The 19,361-nt window shown below is 35.2% G+C and overlaps 1 protein-coding gene across 1 annotated transcript; it reads right to left on the reverse strand.

Annotated features, from left to right (window-relative positions):
- Window positions 1-5,343: 5,343 nt before the first annotated feature.
- Window positions 5,344-13,659, reverse strand: LOC114315870 (Tetratricopeptide repeat (TPR)-like superfamily protein). Its single transcript, XM_028262488.2, has 2 exons — window positions 12,534-13,659; window positions 5,344-7,109 (listed from the first exon to the last, which is right to left on the reverse strand). The coding sequence occupies exons 1-2, from the start codon at window positions 13,485-13,487 to the stop codon at window positions 6,066-6,068; spliced, it is 1,998 nt and encodes a 665-aa protein (XP_028118289.2). The 5' UTR covers window positions 13,488-13,659; the 3' UTR covers window positions 5,344-6,065.
- Window positions 13,660-19,361: the final 5,702 nt, after the last annotated feature.

Here is a 19,361-nt window from a genome sequence, read left to right on the forward strand (position 1 = left end):
CTGCTCTCTCTCTCTCTTTTTCTCCACCAGATCATCCCTACCTTGCTCTGTCTCTCGCGTAGATACCTATCTCTCTCTCCATCTCCATTTTCATCTCTGTTTTCTCTTTCTTTCTTTCTTTCTTTCTTTCTTTCTCTCTCTCTCTACCTGATCATATCTACCTTGCTCTATCTCTCACGCAGCAATGGCATCTCTATCTCCACGGATCGTCCTTACCTCTCTCTCTCTCCATCTCTATCTCTATCTCCACCTGATCATCCCTGCCTTGCTATGCCTCTCATGCAGATACCTTCATTTATATCTCCACAGATTGTTCTTACCTCTCTCTATTCCCTCTGTTTTATCTCTCTCTAAACCCTAAACCCTTTAGATCTCTCTATCTTCGATCCATTTGAGAAACCCGAAACCCTTGAAATCAACTATAGATAATCGTCTTTTTGATGGAGAAGATGAAGACGAAGTACAAACAAACCCGAAGACGAAGCAAACAGATGAAGAATATGAACAAGATGAAAGATTGAGATTGTTGAAATCGTCTAAAATTCATCACGCATCTTGTGAATCTAGGTAAATTTGTTTCAGATTTGTTATTCACTGAAAATTGTTCTAAATTTTGTTATGAGATTTGTGAAAATTGGGTTCATTTGTTCTAAAAATTGTTCTGAGATTTGTGAAAATTTGTTCTAAATTTTTTTATGAGACCTGTTTTTAATTTGTGAATAAAGAACAAAATCAGAAGAATTTGTGAATTTGGACCCGAAATTCTGTTAATCTTTGATGATATGGCATATTTGGCAAATGTCAAAACTCTTGCCAAATTTGACAGCATAAATAACATCTGCTATATTTGGCAGGAGAAATAGCATGTCATTGGAGATCCCATCTTTTTCATTCTTGTCAAATTATAACTTTGGTAGCTCATTTGGCAACTCAATTGGAAATGCTCTAACAGAAAGCGATATCCCGTTTTCATTAGCCGCTAAAGCCCCCTCTCCTTATTTTATCCATACGGCCCCTCCGAATTAACATTAATTACCAAAATGGACATCTCACCTTGCAATAATTTTCCAGCTGCCAAAAGAGCTCTGTAAAAAGTAAAATTCAAGAAAGAAGAATTTTATTTTTATTTTTTTAAAGAGAAAAGATTGTTAGTAATGTTATGTTCACATCTCTCAAAACGTGCAGCTCACAATCACATATGTTCAAAGAGAGTATTGTGGTTACTATATGTTACCACAGATAGATTAGTAATCTACTGAAAAATAATAATTATAAATACAAAAATTTAAGAGAAAGAATCATATACCAAATGCAGTCTTAATAATAAGAAAAATCTCATAATATATATTTTTATACTTAGGATGCTTATTTTGTTAGACCAACCATTATGATTTTTTTTTCCTTACCTAATGTTGTCAGTCATGCACTTAGCAAAGTAGAAGGGTAATAACACAAAGTCAAGTTAGTTTCACTTTGGTCAAGATCATAGATGCATACGCATAATATATACTACAGCAGTTAGAGCATCCACACAATCGATATCTTATTCCTTCTTTTTAGTTAAATTGAAGAGTGTCTTATCAAAAAATAAAAAATTTTAAAAAAATTATATATAACATATTTCTTACTTGATTTCCAAATTCATTTCAAATTTGCTAGACATATAAAACTTGTTTGTTAAAATACCTAGTGTAATTCATTTTTTTTCCTCCAATACATTAGTCATATAATTAAGCATTTTAACTCAACTCACATTCATTAGTTACATGTAATTAGTTTTCAAAAACTAGACAAAATATGTTTAATCTTATGATCATTTTCCTCTATATTTGTTTCTAATGTAATATTTTATAATATTAATAGTATTTGAATGAATAGTTAAAATAAAAAGTATGATTAAAATAGAAATATAAAAAAGTTGATAGATAAAATAAAATATATACTTTATAGTAATGTTTAGATAAGTAAATACGTACAAGCATTGGAGTTCTTGTTCCTTATTTTTAGATAAATTGAGTAGTCTTTTATCAAAAAATTATCTCCAACATATCCCTTACTTGGTTCCCAAATTTTGGAATTGCTAGAGTTACTCCTGAAATGTAGGGAGTTACAGCAAGCATAAATTTTTTACTTTAGTACATTGGTTCTTGTTTTATTTTACAATCCATAGTCTATACCGTTAAAAGACTATATAATGTTTAATTTCTAAAAAATAATTTTGTATCTGATGATTGGCCTGCTTGTAACCTATTTATAATCAATACAAAAATAATTTTTTGACAACTTAAATTTAAAATAATAATATTTAAATATAATTGAGAAAGAATAAGGAGAATTAATAGAGAAAATAGGTTTAAAAAAAATCCTGGGGGCAGGTCCGTAATTCTGTGGCAAGAGAGTAGGCATTTATGAAAGACACATAACGGAGTAACATTGACGGAGTGGTGTGCTGGTGTATCCCCCCTCTACACATGTTCTCTCTAACTTTTACTTTTGGTTTATTTATGAAATAAATATCATAAAAAAATTTATAAAATTAATCTAAAAATAATTACATAACATATAATAAAATATTATAAATTAATTTAGGCTTCGTTTGGAAAAATATTTTTTTAATAACTTTTTAACTAAAATATGATGTAAAAAAAACTAATATGTTTGAGATGACTTTTTAATTTTTTACGAAAAGATGTGCAAAAAGTAGAGAGAAAGGGAATTTTTGACTTTTTGATATAAATTGTTGACTTTTTAATTTTTTTTTATTGACTTTTTTACTTTTAGACTAAAAAGTGAAATTGCTAAATGAGACCTTAATAATAGAGAATTTTCAGGAACACTTTTCATAATGTCTAACATTATTGTTATTTAGGGGTTCTTTGGGGTGTCCTAAATAAGTGTACTTTTTGTCTTTTTGGACTAAAAAATTGAAGAAAAAAATATGGATGTTTGGGTTAACTTTTTGACTTTTTATGAAAAAATGTATATTAAAAAATTGTATAAATTAGTGTGTAGGGAAAAATTAAAATTGGGAATTGTGCAGCCGTAATTGTTGACTTTTAGTGAATAGTGTTAACTTTTTAACTTTTTGAGTAATTTTTTGACTTTTTGACTTTTTATGGACTTGCCAAACTTGGTCTTATTATTGGCTACCCTTTCTATTCTTTCCTTCTTCTTCAGCAATGAGAGAGGAGTTTGCACTGGGCAAACAGACCGAGCTGGTTGTGATTTGGGCCATGTCATTGGGTTATGCAACCAAGCTGACGTGGTTTGGTGAGATTTGGGCCGAGGTCTTGGATCACACAATTGGGTTGGCCCGAGATCTGGAAGTTAAACCAGGGTAGTTGTTAGACTTGGGTCGTGAGCCAAGCTAGTCGTGGTCGTGCCTTCGACCAGGCTAGACGTTCCTACTATGCGTCGAGGTCAGGCGTGGTTTATCTCGACGAACGAACGTGGCTTGAATAAACCGCGTGATGAACCGAGCTGGTTAATAAGCTCAGCCCTAGAGGATGATCAAGATGGAGGTTGGGACATACCGGGCTAGGCATACCCCGGTAGAAATTGCCATGTGGCCCAATCAAAGTGCAGAAAAGAGATTCTGCCATCCGTACGCGTCAATACCGTTAGGCTGTTTTATTGATGCTGTTTGGCAATATTTGTGCATACACGTGTAAAGAGGCAAGAGGGTAGTACATCCACGCATCCAAGGAAGGACGAACAGAGTAGTGCGCGTAGAAACTATATAAACAGTGCTGCGCCTCCATACAACAGGTCTGGAATTCTTGTTATCAGGGCTACCTATCTTTTGTCCTCTTTCTCTCTTTCTTCCTCTGAGTGTGCTAACTTGATTGTCGAAGGAGTTTTCTGACTGCATATTCACCGAGTAGCTCACCGTCGTTTTATTCTCAGGTTGAGCGACGGTACTTAGAGCAACGCTAGGCTTAGATCCAAGGAGTACGGAGAGAGACGAACATTTTCTCCCCGTACAAGCAACATTTTATTATTATTATTATCTTAATTTTCAGAATTCATGATAAAGAAGACTTACGTACACCAACTCCATATCGCGTCAAATATCCATTCAACAACTTTGGCCCAATTTGATATTCAAGTTGGTTGGTTTTCCTTACCATGTGGCTCCAGCCAATTAAAGTTTTTTTTTGTTTTTTGGGGTGAATAACCAGCCAATTGAAGACAATGTCTGCAGTAATGATACATCCCTATTTTTGGACTCCTAAAATTTATTCTTAATGACATGGCAAGCTATTATTAGATAGATTTTATATTTTTGTGAAATTTTCAAATGATGTGTCATACGACACATCACTAAGGGTTGGTTTAGGAATCCAAAAATAAGAGTCCAAAACATTTTTCAACTGATTGTGGCTAAACCTCAAGGCTTCATTCACACAATGTGGTAAAAAAAAAAAAAAAAGAGTAGCAAATCAAGCACTACACACAAGGAATTTGTTCCAGCAGTGATTAAGTGAGTCCGGATTCTCGGCCGCCCTACCCGGCGGCCGTTTCCGGCAGCCCCCAAAACGACGTCGTTTTGGGGGTAAATTTTCAAAAAAAAAAAAAAACGCAGAGGAAGAGAGGGAGGAAGGAGAGGAAGAGGGAGGGAGGGAGGAAGGAGGAGGGAGGAGGAGGAGGAGGAAGGGAAGGGCCGGACTGGAGGGGGCCATAACCAGTGGGGGAGGAGGAGGAGGCGACGGGGCGACGGGCTGCGACGAGGCGACGGCTGCGACGCGCCGGCGGCGAGGCGACGAGGCGGAGGCGGAGACGGCTGCGACGGCTGGCGGCGAGGCGACGGGCTGCGACGCGCAGCCTCCTCCCTCCCCTCCCCTCTGGTTATGGCAGCTCGTCGGAAAAAATGGAGAAGAAGGAAAGAACGAAGAAGAAGAAAAGAAAGAAAAAAAAAAAAAAAAAAAAAAAACCCCAAAACGACGTCGTTTTGGGGGGCTGTCGGGTAGGGCCGCCGGGTAGGGCGGCCGAGGATCCGGATTCGTGATTAAGTTGGGTCCGCCGCCCCTATTCTCGGGACAAAAAGACTCTCTGCTTTATTATTATTAAAAAGTAAGGAGTGTGGGAGGTCAACCCAAGGATCTATGGAGGAAGTAGGCCGGTGGTATCTGTCTTTTTGCAAGGCCTGGTGGTGGTCCACACCACATAGACTATTCTTGTAGTTGTGGTCAACTTCTGTCTCATGGGGCTTGGATAGCCCTCATAGGCTTAGTCCCCCACCATTCTCAATGGCTTCAGACAACTCTTATCAGGTGGTATCTCTCACTCTCCTCTCCCACTTGTCCAAACACACATGCACTGATGCACACACGCGTGACTTACCCACTGAAAAGTTTTAGATGTACACTAAAATGATTAGAGAAGGCCAACAACATCAATATAGTAGGTTTATATATTTGCCTGCCCAGTAAAAATTGAACAAAAACATCAATAAATAAATAAATCAATCAATCAATCAAAAAAGAGAATTCCTCCAACAAAAAATACTTAATACCGAGTTCTGTTCTATTTCACTAACCTTTGAAATTGTGAAATATTTGTAGAGATAGATAAGCCAGTGAAAGCCATAATGGAAATCATAGCTCTGATAAAGTCAAGATGGATGGCATGTCAAGTCCAACATTTCACCTGAGCAATTTGAACACTGCTGATACGCAGACCAAACCCTTTTACATATGCCTTCAGTGTCAGCCTCAACTCCCCACAAGACAATGTAGCCAATCCATTTAAAATCCAACTTCTATCCAGAATATTTGAAAGAAATGCCAATACAATTTTTTTATGACTCATATTAAATTGAGGAACTGAATTGCTACTTCTCTTTCATTTTCTTTCACTTTTTCCTTTTCATTCTTCTACAGTATACCTCAACCAAAAAACAATTCATTTGAAACGTCTTTTTGGACAAATATACCTGGCATCTCATCATGGTGCAAAATTGTCTTCAAAACAGTTCCCTGTCAACAATTCTGTTGAAGAGGTCAAGAATGATCAACAGTTTGCAGTTAAACATTTGCATAAATTATCCTATTCTTGTTCAAATATCACCAATAATCCCTACAGGAACATATCCCATCCCTAAAATGGTGAAATCGTTTTGAATCTCTGACTACAATTTCATGGTTAACAATCTTGGAAATCAACCTAATAGCAGTGTGACAGTCACTACAAACCCTGAGGTTCTTAATGATCTGAACCGTTGTGCCAGGAACTGTACTCATTATTCCAAAGGCAACAGCCAACTTTTCACTATGAACTCGCAGTGTCATTTCCTTCTCTTCCTCATCAACATCATGAAGAACTGATGTCATATTGGGAACATAACCAATTTCCTGCATCTTCAGAGTTAATTCTTCCAAGTATTTGTATATCTTCTCATGCTGAGGATGCTCTCTATCTCCAACCAAAAATACATGAACCCCACCTTTAACTTCAACCAAACTGAACCCAGGTGGTTTAACCAGTCCATGATTCTTCATTAATATTCTCATCCTTTCCACATCTTTCCACCTTCCAACATCAGCATATATGTTAGAAAGCAAGACATAGTACCCACAATTACTTGAGTCTATTTGAAACAATTTCCTCGCAGAAATCTCTGCAAGCTCCACGTTCTTGTGGATTCTACATGCAGCAAGAAGAGAACCCCAAACCACAAAATCAGGTCTCACCTTCATTTCTTTGATCAAATCATAAGCCTCCTTAAGAAATCCAGCACGCCCAAGCAGATCGATCATGCACCCATAATGCTCCACCCCGGGTTCTATACCAAATTTGTGTTCCATGGTTCTAAACCAATGCCAGCCTTCATCCAATAGACCAGCATGGCTACAAGCTGCTAGAACAGACACAAAAGTTATATAATTAGGTATGACCCTGGCGCTAATCATCTCATAGAAGACTTCCAAAGCTTCTCTGGCACATCCATGCATGCCATAACCAGCAACCATAGCAGTCCATGATTTCACATTCTTCTCCTTCATGCGGTCAAATGCTCTCCTTGCCATCCCTACTCTCCCACATTTGCAATACATGTCGACAACAGAAGTGCCCACAAAAACATTCTCCTCCAAACCCATCTTTATGACCTATAAAAGAGAAAAGGACATGGCAAAATTAAATAACTTTTACAAAATTGAGATCATTAAGCAGGGGCGACGCCAGCTAATTGCTGATTGGGGTCCCATCCCCCCACCAAGCAAACAAAAGTTTAAAAAAAGAATTTATCTGTATTGTTAATATTTTATTTTATATAATTTGCTTCTTATAAAAAATTAGGGACCCCATCAAATAAGAAAAAATGTTCAATAGAAAAGTGAAATGTAGTTATATTCTGGGAGTGTGGTTCACCCTTGACAAGTAGGTTTATTGTTGGTAGGTAATACCATATGTCAATAGTGACATGGTATCACCATAACATTGAATTTTTACTCTATTTAGTAAATAATTTTCAAAAACAGTTTTTGAGTTTTTTATTTTTCGTGTTGATTGTCTTGGTGAGTTTTTTTTTTTTTTTTTAAATATTTTAAATAGACTTTTTTACTTCTTAGATTTACTTAATTTAGATATACTTAAAAGTAACTCCGCCGGGGTTGTTAATAATTCCGCCGGTCCCAAGCCCGGGTTAAGGAGGAGGGTTGTGTGTTAGGTAGCCGACAGCCAACACGTAAAAAAAGCCGCTCGAATCCCTTATGAAAATGAATACTACTTTGAATCGTTTAAATGCTAGGTCGTTCCCCTCAAGTGACGCGTTGCGCTTGCCTCCGGGTGTTTCGAAAAGTGAGTAAGGGGCGCCGCATCGACGCCTGGGTGCGGTGAAAAATGGGCAAAGGTTTCCGCGCTTTTCTGGATGAGCACGGGTAAAGAAGCTAGTCCAAGACTATAGGTTTAAGGTAGCCACTTGGAACATAGGAACCTTAACTGGTAAGACGATGGAATTGGTAGATGTTATGATTAGGAGGAATAGTATAGCTTGCATACAAGAAACTAAGTGGACGGGAGACAAAGCTAGAGAAATTGAGGATATCGTTTTAAACTATATTATAGTGGTAAGGATAGATGCAGGAATGGGGTAGGAATCATAATTGCCAAGGGTCTTGTGGAAAGTGTAGTGGCGGTCACTAGGAAATGAGATAGGATTATACTAGTTAAACTAGTTATTAGAGGGAATATAGTGAACATTATTAGCGCATACGCCCCTCAAGTAGGGTTAGATAATCAGACTAAGAGGGATTTTTGGAAGCAAATGGATGAGATCTTACATGAGATACGCGTAGGAGAGAACCTGGTTATAGGTGGAGATTTTAATGGCCATGTGGGCATAGATAAATTAGGTTATGAAATGGTGCATGGTGGATACGGTTTTGGTGATAAAAATGAGGCTGGAGAGAGTATCTTAACCTGGTGGTGGCCAATACTATGTATAAGAAGAGGGAGGAGCATTTGATAGCCTTTAAGAGTGGATTAGTTAAGAGCCAAATAGATTACTTCTTAGTGAGAAAAGTGGACCGCTTAAAATGCAATGATTATAAGGTGATTCCTGGAGAGAGTTTGGTCTCTCAACATAGGATTTTGGTACTAGATTTATATTTTAGAGGGCAATACCAAGCTAAGAAGGATGGTGGGTGTCGTAGGACAAGATGGTGGGACCTAAAAGGGGATAAACTAGAAATATTTAAGAATCGAATGGATAAGGAAGGTACTTGGGACTTAGAAGGTAATGCTAACACTATGTGGAACTCGATGGCTAATTGTATGAGGAGAATCTCAAAGGAAGTGCTTGGAGAGTCGAAAGGAACGGGACCCAGCTCTGGGGAAACTTGGTGGTGGAGGGAAGAGGTTCAAGCGGCAGTTAAGACAAAAAAAGAGTGCTTTAAAAAGTGACAGAAGGGTAGAACTGAGGAAAACCTTAAGAGCTATAGATTGGCTAATAAAGAGGTCAAGAAAGTAGTGAGAGAGACCAAGTTGAAAGTATATGATGACCTATACACTAGACTAGATAGTAAGGAGGGAGAGAAGAGGGTATACAAACTTGCTAAGATACGGGAGAGGAAAACAAGAGATTTTAATCAAGTAAAATGCATCAAGAGTGAGGATTCTAAAGTATTGGTAAAGGGTGATGAGATTAAGGAAAGATGGAGGAATTATTTTGAGAAACTATTAAATGAGAAACATGGAGGTACGACAATAAGGAAAGAAATAGCCAGTAATACGATAAACCAAGACTACAGGTTATATCGCAGGATTAGGAACTTTGAAGTGGAAATTGCACTTAAGAAGATGAAATCAAATAAGGCTTTAGGACCCGATGATATCCCTATTGAAGCTTGGAAGTGTTTGGGTAAAAAGGGAGTTAGTTGGTTGACTAGGTTGTTTAGCAAAATTTTGTTGACTAGGAACATGCCAGATGAGTGGAGGAAGAGTATTTTAGTGCCAATCTATAAGAATAAAGGTGATGTCCAGAATTGTAACAACTATAGAGGAATCAAGCTAATGTGTCATATAATGAAAGTGTGGGAGAGGGTGATGGAACGCCGATTGCGAGATATAACAGAGGTGTCAGAGAATCAATTTGGGTTTATGCCTGGTAGGTCAACAATGGAAGCAATCTATCTTTTGAGGAGAGTAATAGAAAAGTATAAAGAAAAGCAAAGAGACATTCATATGGTGTTTATCGATCTTGAGAAAGCATATGACAGAGTGCCCCGGGATATAATATGGTTGGTGTTAGAGAAGAAAGGGGTGATAAAAGGTTACATTGACGTGATTAGGGACATGTATGAAGGGGTGGTGACCACTATTAGATTGCCAGCTGGAGAGACAAATGAATTTCCTATCACTGTAGGGTTACACCAAGGATCTACCTTAAGTCTTTATCTTTTTGCTTTAGTTATGGACGAGTTGACGATAAATATTCAGGATCATGGTGCATGCTTTTTACAGACGATATTGTGCTAGTGGATGAGACTAAAGAAGGAGTTAACACAAAGTTAGAGATTTGGAGAAAAGCTCTTGAATCTAAAGGATTCCGGATAAGCAGAACTAAGACAGAATACATGGAGTGTAAATTTAGTAGCAGTAACAATGAAAGCAGAGGAGAAGTGAAGATTGAGAACCAAGAATTGCCTAAGAGTGAACATTTTCATTATTTAGGGTCGATTATCACAACAGCGGGAGAGATTGATGCAGATGTGGCCCATAGGATTAAGGCGGGATGGTGTAAGTGGAGAAGTGCGTCTGGGGTATTGTGCGATAAATGAATACCCACTAGACTAAAATGTAAGTTTTATAGAACGGCTATTAGACCAGCTATGTTGTATGGGACGGAGTGTTGGGCAACCAAGAAATAACATGCAGATAAGATGAGTGTGGCTGAGATGAGGATGCTAAGGTAGATGTGTGGTAAGACTAGACAAGACAAGATTAGGAATGAGTGTATTCGGGAATGGGTAGAAGTAACACCGATAGAAGATAAGTTGAGAGAGAATCGTTTGAGATGGTTTGGTCATATTCAACGGAGACCAACAGAGGCAGTAGTGAAGAGATGCGATACTGTAACGGTAGATGAAAGTGTTAGGGGACGGGGTAGGCCTAGATTAACGTTGACTAGCGTTTTAAATAGAGATATGAATCTACTTAATTTGACTAATGAAATGGCTTTTGATAGAGCCGCGTGGAGAAGAAGGATTCATGTAGCCGACCCCAATTTGATGGGACTTAAGGCTTGGCTTGGCTTGGTTTGGTTTGGTTTGGTTTGGTTGGATATACTTAAAAGTAAAGGTGCCGTTTGGTAACCCTTACGTTTTCAGTTTTCTGTTTATATTTACAAAAATTTAAAAAACTCAAATAAAAACTATTTGGTAAAATTTTTGATTTATAAATCAGTGGTATTAGTTTATAAATTTGGCCAAAAAACGAAAACACAAAAAATGTGTTTCCATTTTGAGTTTTCAATTTTTTTTTTTTTTGCCACCTAACACTAGCCACCACCCACCACCATTTTCCACCGCCGTCTTCCGCCACCACCACCCACCACCCACCACCCACCACCCACCACCCACCACCCACTCCCCACCACCACCCGCCACCACCACTCACCACCCACCTGCCACTACCACCTGCCACCATCCACTCGCCACCACCACCCACCCCTCGCCGCCGCCGCCACCACCACCACCCACCACCCACCTGCCATCCACCCGCCACCACCCACCAGCCGCCACTGCCATCCATCGCCCGCCACCTACTTCCCACCACTACTCACCACCCACCTGCCACCACCATCCACCACCTGCCACCCACCACTACCAGCCACCTGTCACCAACCCACCACCACCACTATTACTCACCACCCACCCGCCACCCACCTGCCACCACCACCCACTCGCGACCACCTACCACCCGCCACCCATTCGCTACCCCCTACCACCCGCCACCGTCTCCCACCCACCTACCACCACCACCACCACCACCCACTCGCTACCACCCACCACCCGCCATCGTCACCCACCCACCCACCCACCACTACTTACCACCACCCGCCTGTCACCACCACCCACTTGTCACCACCACCCACCACCACCCACTCGCTACCACCCACCACTCACCACTGTCACCCACCCACCTACCACCACCACCCGCTACCACCCGCCATCCACTACCCACCTGCCACCACCACCCACCACCACCACCACCCACTCGCTACCACCCATCATCGCCACTCACCACCCACCATCACCACCCACCCACCACCAGCTACCCACCACCCACCGTCACCACTTTTCACCACCGTCTTCCGCCGCCACTTGCCACCACTTGCCATTTCTCACTCTTTTTTATATTTTTAAAATTTTTTAAACATTTTGTCAATTACCAAACGCGTTTGTAGTTTATGTTTTTCTAAAAATAAACAAAAACCAGTTTATAAAAATTTGGTAAATATAAACTGAAAACGTAAACGTTACCAAACACACCCAAAATATTTGTAAATTTTTACTAAATATAAAAAAATATAAAAAAAAATCCATACATTTTTCACAAATATTTTATTTTTTGAGTGCATCTAAAAAAATGACAAAACTATTAAAAAAAAACACTAAAGATAACAAAACTCAAAAACTATTTTTAAAAATTCAAAACCAAACAAAATAAATGTTGTTTAGTTTAAATTTTTTTATTTTTAAATTTGTAATACTTAAGCTTATAAAGTGACATCATCTATAAAAATTTAGGAAAATGTTTGGGACCCCCACGACCTCCTCTGATGTATTGATCATTGATGTGTTTGAATTTTTTTTAGAAATTGTGTCTGACAGTGACATGAATGATTCAGATCATTTTGGGAGTGTGAGGGTTGTGTTTTGTGGGGGTCTCTATCTTTACTGAAAAATTTATGAAGTCGCCACGGCCTTTACACATAAAAAGTTCAAAGGAATTATGCTGCTAATGTTATGATGACCATTTCAAAGCTTGCAATAATGACCAAATTCAGAAATCAAAAAATACTTGAATACCTGATCATGGATACACTTGCCCACTTGCAGAGCCCCCGAATGTGCACAGGCTAGCAAAACAGCAGACAAAGTGACAGCATTGTAGTTGACATCTCTACCTCTGACCATGTCGTGAAACATTTTTAGTGCCTCAGCTGACAATCCATTTTGCGCATACACTGCAATCAATGAATTCCAAGAAACTTCATCCCTCTCAATCATCCCATCAAACACCTTTCTAGACACCCCTACGTCACCACACTTGGCGTAGGCATCGATCAAAGTATTCCCAACACCCAAATCGTCCTCAAAGCCCCTCTTTATGACAAACCCGTGAACCCCTTCCGTGATACTCTTCCCAGAAACACGAGAACAGGCCGATAGAACTGAAACCATTGCAACGGAGTCTATACACACTTGGTCTCCTCCATCATTCTGGCTCTCTTCGACCAAGAACTCTTTGAAAAGTGATAATGCCCCGGGGGCATTGTCGTTTTGGACATACCCAGTGATCATTGAAGTCCAAGAGACCACATTTCTCAGTGGAATTTCATCGAACAGGGTTCGTGCGTCCTGTAAGTGGCCGCACTTAGAGTACATGTCGACGAGAGCAGAGGAGACGAAGAGGTCTGATCCGAAGCCAAAGACAAAAGCTTGTAGGTGGGTTTGTTTGCCAGAATGGAGATCGGAGAGAGCGGAGCAAGATTTGATGGCGCAAGGAAAGGTGGAACGGTCTGGGTAGAGAGAGAGCTTGCGCATGGAGGAGAAGGCACGGAGGGCTTCGAGGGAGTGGCCGCTGCGAGCCAAATCGGCAATGACAGAGTTCCAGGAGGAGACGCTGGTTTTATCAACATATTTATTAAACAAAGTTACGAGGTTGGAATTGGTTGAGGAGGAGGGGGAGGAGTAGTAGTAGTAGCCGAGTTGTCTGTAGAGTTGATAACAAACTGATGAATTGGAATTTGAAATCTTCATTCAATCCTTATGCTGCTTCTCTTCTCCTCTCTTCCCTCTCTCGCGTAAATAAACGGCTAACAGGTTTTAGTTATGAAATCGGGTATGCTTTTGATTGCAAGCAAGACATTCTCCAGTATCTACTCAAATAATAATAACGAGAAAGAAAGCAAAAATACACAAAACTCTATTTGGTGTCTGTTCTGCTACGTAGAATACTTAAATTTAAAATATAGACAACGATGGCCACTTCTTTTTATTTATTTCCTGCCGTAACTCGTGCTATACAGTGTGTAAAAAAATATTAATAATATATTTTTATATAAAATAATATAAATTGTTAAATTTTTATATGTAAATTATGAAAATAAAAAAAGATTAAAATTTACAATTTAAGTTCCATAATTTTATCACAATTTATTTATTATTTTTTAATTTGTCACAAAATTTATTCATGTAACTTTTAAAATTGCAAACTTAGGTGAATTCAACTCAAGCAACTTGCGTCAAACTTAAATTTTTTTAAAGATTGAACAATATGATTTTTAATTAAGTGGGGATATATGTAGAAATTTAAAAATTCAAATTAAATTTGAGTGGACTTGGACAGAAATACCAAATAACCTGAGCAAACCAAAACAAAATTATATATATAAATATATAAATTATTTGCTAATTTATTTTTTAAAATAATAAATAAAATTAATTAAAAATATAATATTAATAAACTAAAGAAAAAGTGATATACTTGAGATTTCTAATAGAATTTTTCTTTATTTTTTTTTTAAATTACACTTTTTAGAAAGGAGTCATTGAATAAAGGGTTGTTTAGAAAGTGTCATATTAGCTCACTTTTTTATCTTTTTATCTTTTTTAAGTCACATCACATGTCTACCTTTTTACGCATCTTTTTGTAAAAAATAAAAAAATATACTTAATTATCTTTTTTGAGTCACAGGACATCTTTACTTTTATGTACATATTTTCATAAAAAGTAAAAAAAATATACCTATTTAGCACTTTCCAAAACGTTGATATTAAAAAACTTTAATTTTTATAATGACATAAATAATTTAGATATAATTTTTTAGAAATTCTTTTTAATTTAAAAATTACAATAAAATATTAAATAGAATAAAAACAAATTTCTTACAAAATAAAAGTATTTGAATAAAAAAGGTAAGAAAAAAAATTTAATGTGATATTTTCATTTAATCTGAAAATAATTCTAATTAACAATAAAATATCACCTATAACCCCATCTTTTTTAAATAAAAAAAAATTTAACGAACTATCACTTTTAATATAAAAAAAAAAACGTTTCTTTCTAATTTATTTTAACAAAAATAACTTTTTACCAATTTGAGCCAAAGATATCGTTATTCTTTATTTTAATTTCTTTAATTGACAATTGAGATAATAAAAAAAAAAAAAAAAATCTAACAAAATCTACCATGTTTTGTAAGTACCAAAAAAGTTACGTTTTGTTCATTTTTGAAGAAAAAAGATTATATTAAAAAATATTATTGTTCAAATCCTTATAGTTTAGAAGGATATAATTGTTTTTATAAAATTTAAAACAAAAAAAAAAAAATTAATAGCGATTAATAATTTGAACATATGTATTTAAAATAAATTATATTTAGACTAATAATATTATGATACATCACATGTGAATATTGATCTAATTCTAATTGTAGTAATATAATTTAAAGAAGAATTTAAATTTAAATTTAAATTTAAATTTTATTTTATGATTTAATAAAGGATGAAATATTTAAGGAATCTCATTCTTATTATAGTAACATAATTTAGGTAAGAATCAAAATTTGAAATTTTATTTTAAGAATATAAAATTAATTTATCAATCATATTGTAACACGTATTAACAAAAAATTAAACAAAATAAAAAAATTGACAAAAAAGAATTATAACTTTCAACCTTAATGAAATGATAATATTTTTTAATTATAATAGTACATAGATATATAGATAAATCATGGAATAGATCATTATTTAAAACTTATATATTATTGGATAAATCATTATAATTGTAAATTTAAATTAATGAAATGTTTTTCATATTTAGTGCCCTCAAATTTGAATTTTGAAATGAATTAATATACTTTTTATTTTTTATTTTATATATTTGATATACTTTCCATTTGAAAGTCATAAATCAAGAGATATTAATTTATTATTATTATTTTTTTCTTGAATGAGGGCTATAGAGGATTTTTTTAATTATTTTAAATCAAAAAATTAGAAATTTTAGTTTGAAATATTGAAATTCTCACAAGATTTATGGTTAGAAACTCCTTTTTACTTATATAATATATATATAGATAGATAGATAGATAGATTTAATAAGAATTTATATTTATTTTAGATATTTTTTAATATACTAATTATTTTTTTTAGATTTTTTATAAAAATAATTTAACAATTATATTAATAACCATAATGTATGTAAGAAGTTAAAAAGGGTACAATAGTAGGTATGAAAGAAATAAAAAAGACTTTAGATTAGAAAAAGTCAATAAATATTGAGATTTTTTTTTTAAATCAAAAAATTAAAAAATTAAAATTAAAATATTAAAACTTCCAAAAGGTTTGTATATAGATTATTGCACACAAGGCATGAAAATTAGAATTAAAAAAATGGGACGCGCTAACGATAAGTCTTGTCAATAATAAGTACACAAATTGTAAAATATTTATAATTTTTTTTTTCCGTATATCTCAACACATTTTTTTAAAATTAACAACAACCCTGTGTCACTTTATTATTGTAAATAAATTCATCTTTAAAGATATTTTATTTTAAAATAAAAGATTCACATTAAACCACTTTATTATGTATTGAAAATATATATGAATTTTTTTATTTATATATCATTTAATCTAATATATATATATATATATATATGAATTCTAACCTAAAGGGTGGAGCATGGTCAAATGTTACATTTTCCATGTTCCATTCCCTTGTATGGTCAATCCATAAAAAATTATGGATTCTGTAAACTTTGATTTTGTTTCACAACTAGCCACAAGAAACAATTGTTTAAGGTGTGCTATATAAGAATACTTTTTATTTTTTCTTTTTTTTCAAGCAGAGTCAGTACAAATGTAAATTACAAGCCCCGTACGTACTCCATTGTAGAATACATTAATTTGATGCACTTTAGGAACAGAGGTAACTTATATTAAAGCAACAAAATACACCACCAGACCAGACCACCGATCATAGCAATGCCACCACTACTCTCAACCTTAGCCGAAGAACTGGACGGAATCTTCCCCACAAACTCACCTGAACTTGGAATCGGACCGCTCGGTGCCAATGCCTCAAAACTCGGAGGAGCTGCCAATTTAGGGGACGGGAAAAAAGAGGATATGTTGGGTGCAGTCGTCACAGATGGCGAAAGAGCCGGGGAAGCTAAGATTGTCAGCAAATGTTCTGAAAACACGGGATTCAAATTAACAGCAACAAAGACGAGCATGGATAAGAAGACAGCAGAGAACTTGGTGATAATAGCCATGGAGATCTGAGCAGAAGATTTGAGCTGAAGTGGTGGTGGGTATTGTCTGGTTCAGAGATGTGGGTTAATTGGTTTTTTGTGAGACAAGGGGGGGTTGTTTGTTATACGTGTGACTGTTTAATACAATATTGTATCACGGGATTGACAGTGCCACAATGGTAGGTAGGTTTAATTGTGTTGTCTGCGTCTCTTCTTTTTGTCATGATTTGTCTTTTGTTGTTATTATTAGCACTCAAAGAATCTATTCTCTGCATTTGTGAGAGTAATTAGATTGTGTCCAGAGACAATGACCACGTTTGGTAGAACTGTAGAAAAATGATTATAACTTATAGCCTAACAGTTTATAGTTTATAGGTCCTGTTTGGTAAAACTTAAAAGCAGCTTATTTCAGTTTTTGACTTAATTTAAACAAAAAACATGTGTTTGGCTCAGTTTATTTCACCAATTTATAGCTTAAAAGAAGCTAATTTTCAACTTATTTGAAAAGTGATCCAAGGGATGCTTATATTTTAAGCTTAAATGCGATGCTGCACAGTGGGCCACCCAAATGACTTAAATGCCCCTCTTAATCTCCATTATTTACGAACATGCCACTAGATATAAACCACATCTCAGCACTACTGTTCACGAACCAGAGAGAGACGAAGGCGCGCAGGCGATTTCCGGCGTGCACAAGCGATTTTTGGCATCGACAACCCTAACCCTAACCATCGCCATCGACGACGTGACGATCTCAAACCAGAACTCAGCGTCACGATCGATCCACACCGTCGCAATCTGAAACCAGAGCTCTCTCTTTGAAATCACCAAAGCTCTCTCTCTAAAACCAGAGCTCACCATCGTGGCACCATCGTCGTCGCCTCCTCTCTTTCTCTTCGCGATCTGACCGTCGCCGTCGCCATCGCGATCTGCGATGTGAAACCCTAGCCACCGGCGGCAGTAGCTTGGGTTTGTAATGGAAAAAAATAAAAAATAAAAAAATTATTAATTGTAATGAAAAAAATTTAATAAAAACATAATCATAATTTTTAAAAAAAAAATTAAAATTGAAGAAAAAAATGAAATAATTTTTATTAAATGAAATAAAAAATGAATATTATAATTTCTATTATATTAATAATTGAAATTAATATAAAGAAAAACAATATGTAATGCCATCACAACATAATCTAAATACATGGATATTAATTGTAATGAAAATAATAATAAAAAATAATTTATTAATATTGAAATAAATTGTGCAATTTATATCCATTAAATAAATTACACAATTTAATTGTAATGAAAAAGAATAATAAATTAAAAAAATAACAATTGTTATATTATTAATTGTAATAATTTTTTTTTAAAAAATAGAATCAGAAATGTCAAAAAAATTTAATATTTTATATTTTTGTAATGAACTAACTATTAATTGATACTAATTAATAACAATTGTTAATTATTAATATTATTTGATTCTAATAATAATTAATTATTAATATTAATTGATACTAATTAATAATTTTAGTATTAATTCAGACTAATTAAGCCATTAATTGATACTAATTAATAATTTTAACATTAATTGATACTGATTAATTTATAATGAAAAAAATTATTACAATAATACTTCCATTACATTTTTATCAAGTGTATCAATTTTTATATTAGTTGATACTAATTATATTAACTTTTATTAATAAAATAAATTTTTTAAATTAAAATTGAAAAAAAAAATGAAAAAATTATTATTTTTATATCATATAAGGGTAAAAAGGTCAATTATACAGAAAAAACTATTTTACAGCTTATTTACCAAACACTATTCTGCTACTTAAATCTATAATTTTACAGTTACACCAAACAAGTTACCAGCTTATAAGCTATAATGTATAATCGCTTTTTCATAGCTCTACCAAAAGGAACCATAGCTGTGAACATAAACTGATTTTCAACTTATAAATTAAGCTTCTCCTCCCCCACTTAAAGAATAAGTTGATTTTTGACTTACAAAAAGATAAACTGTATTGTTAAACTGAACCAAACAACTTAAATTAAATTAAAAACTGAAATAAATCCTACCAAACAGAGCCAATGTAGCTGAGCCATACAAGCACCATGCGGGGAATAAGAGAACGGAAGGTTAAATTTTGCCCCGTAGCGAGATTTGAACCAGAACAACCCACTTGGTAAAAGAGCGTATTGTCTGTTGGGCCAACCCTTGAGTCTCTGCCAGCAATTTACAAGGATGAAAGCACAATCGGTGCTGCAACTCTGTACAGTAAACCATACAAAAAATGAGTTCCAATTAAAGCAAAATGCAGTTTTAAAGCTACAATAACTCCCCATCTTTCCAATGCAGACAGTA

The sequence above is a fragment of the Camellia sinensis genome, chromosome 1 (assembly GCF_055761805.1).
Source record: "Camellia sinensis isolate YWXY chromosome 1, ASM5576180v1, whole genome shotgun sequence".
In the NCBI taxonomy this organism is placed as follows: Eukaryota; Viridiplantae; Streptophyta; class Magnoliopsida; order Ericales; family Theaceae; genus Camellia; species Camellia sinensis.

Bases quoted from the DNA above. Each gene is read 5' to 3' on its own strand.
- LOC114315870 (XM_028262488.2), bottom strand. From the start codon at position 13,487: ATGAAGATTTCAAATTCCAATTCATCAGTTTGTTATCAACTCTACAGA. The intron at 7,110-12,533 runs GTATTCAAGTAT...TCTCTTTTATAG, and splicing joins GCAAGTGTATCCATGATCAG to GTCATAAAGATGGGTTTGGA.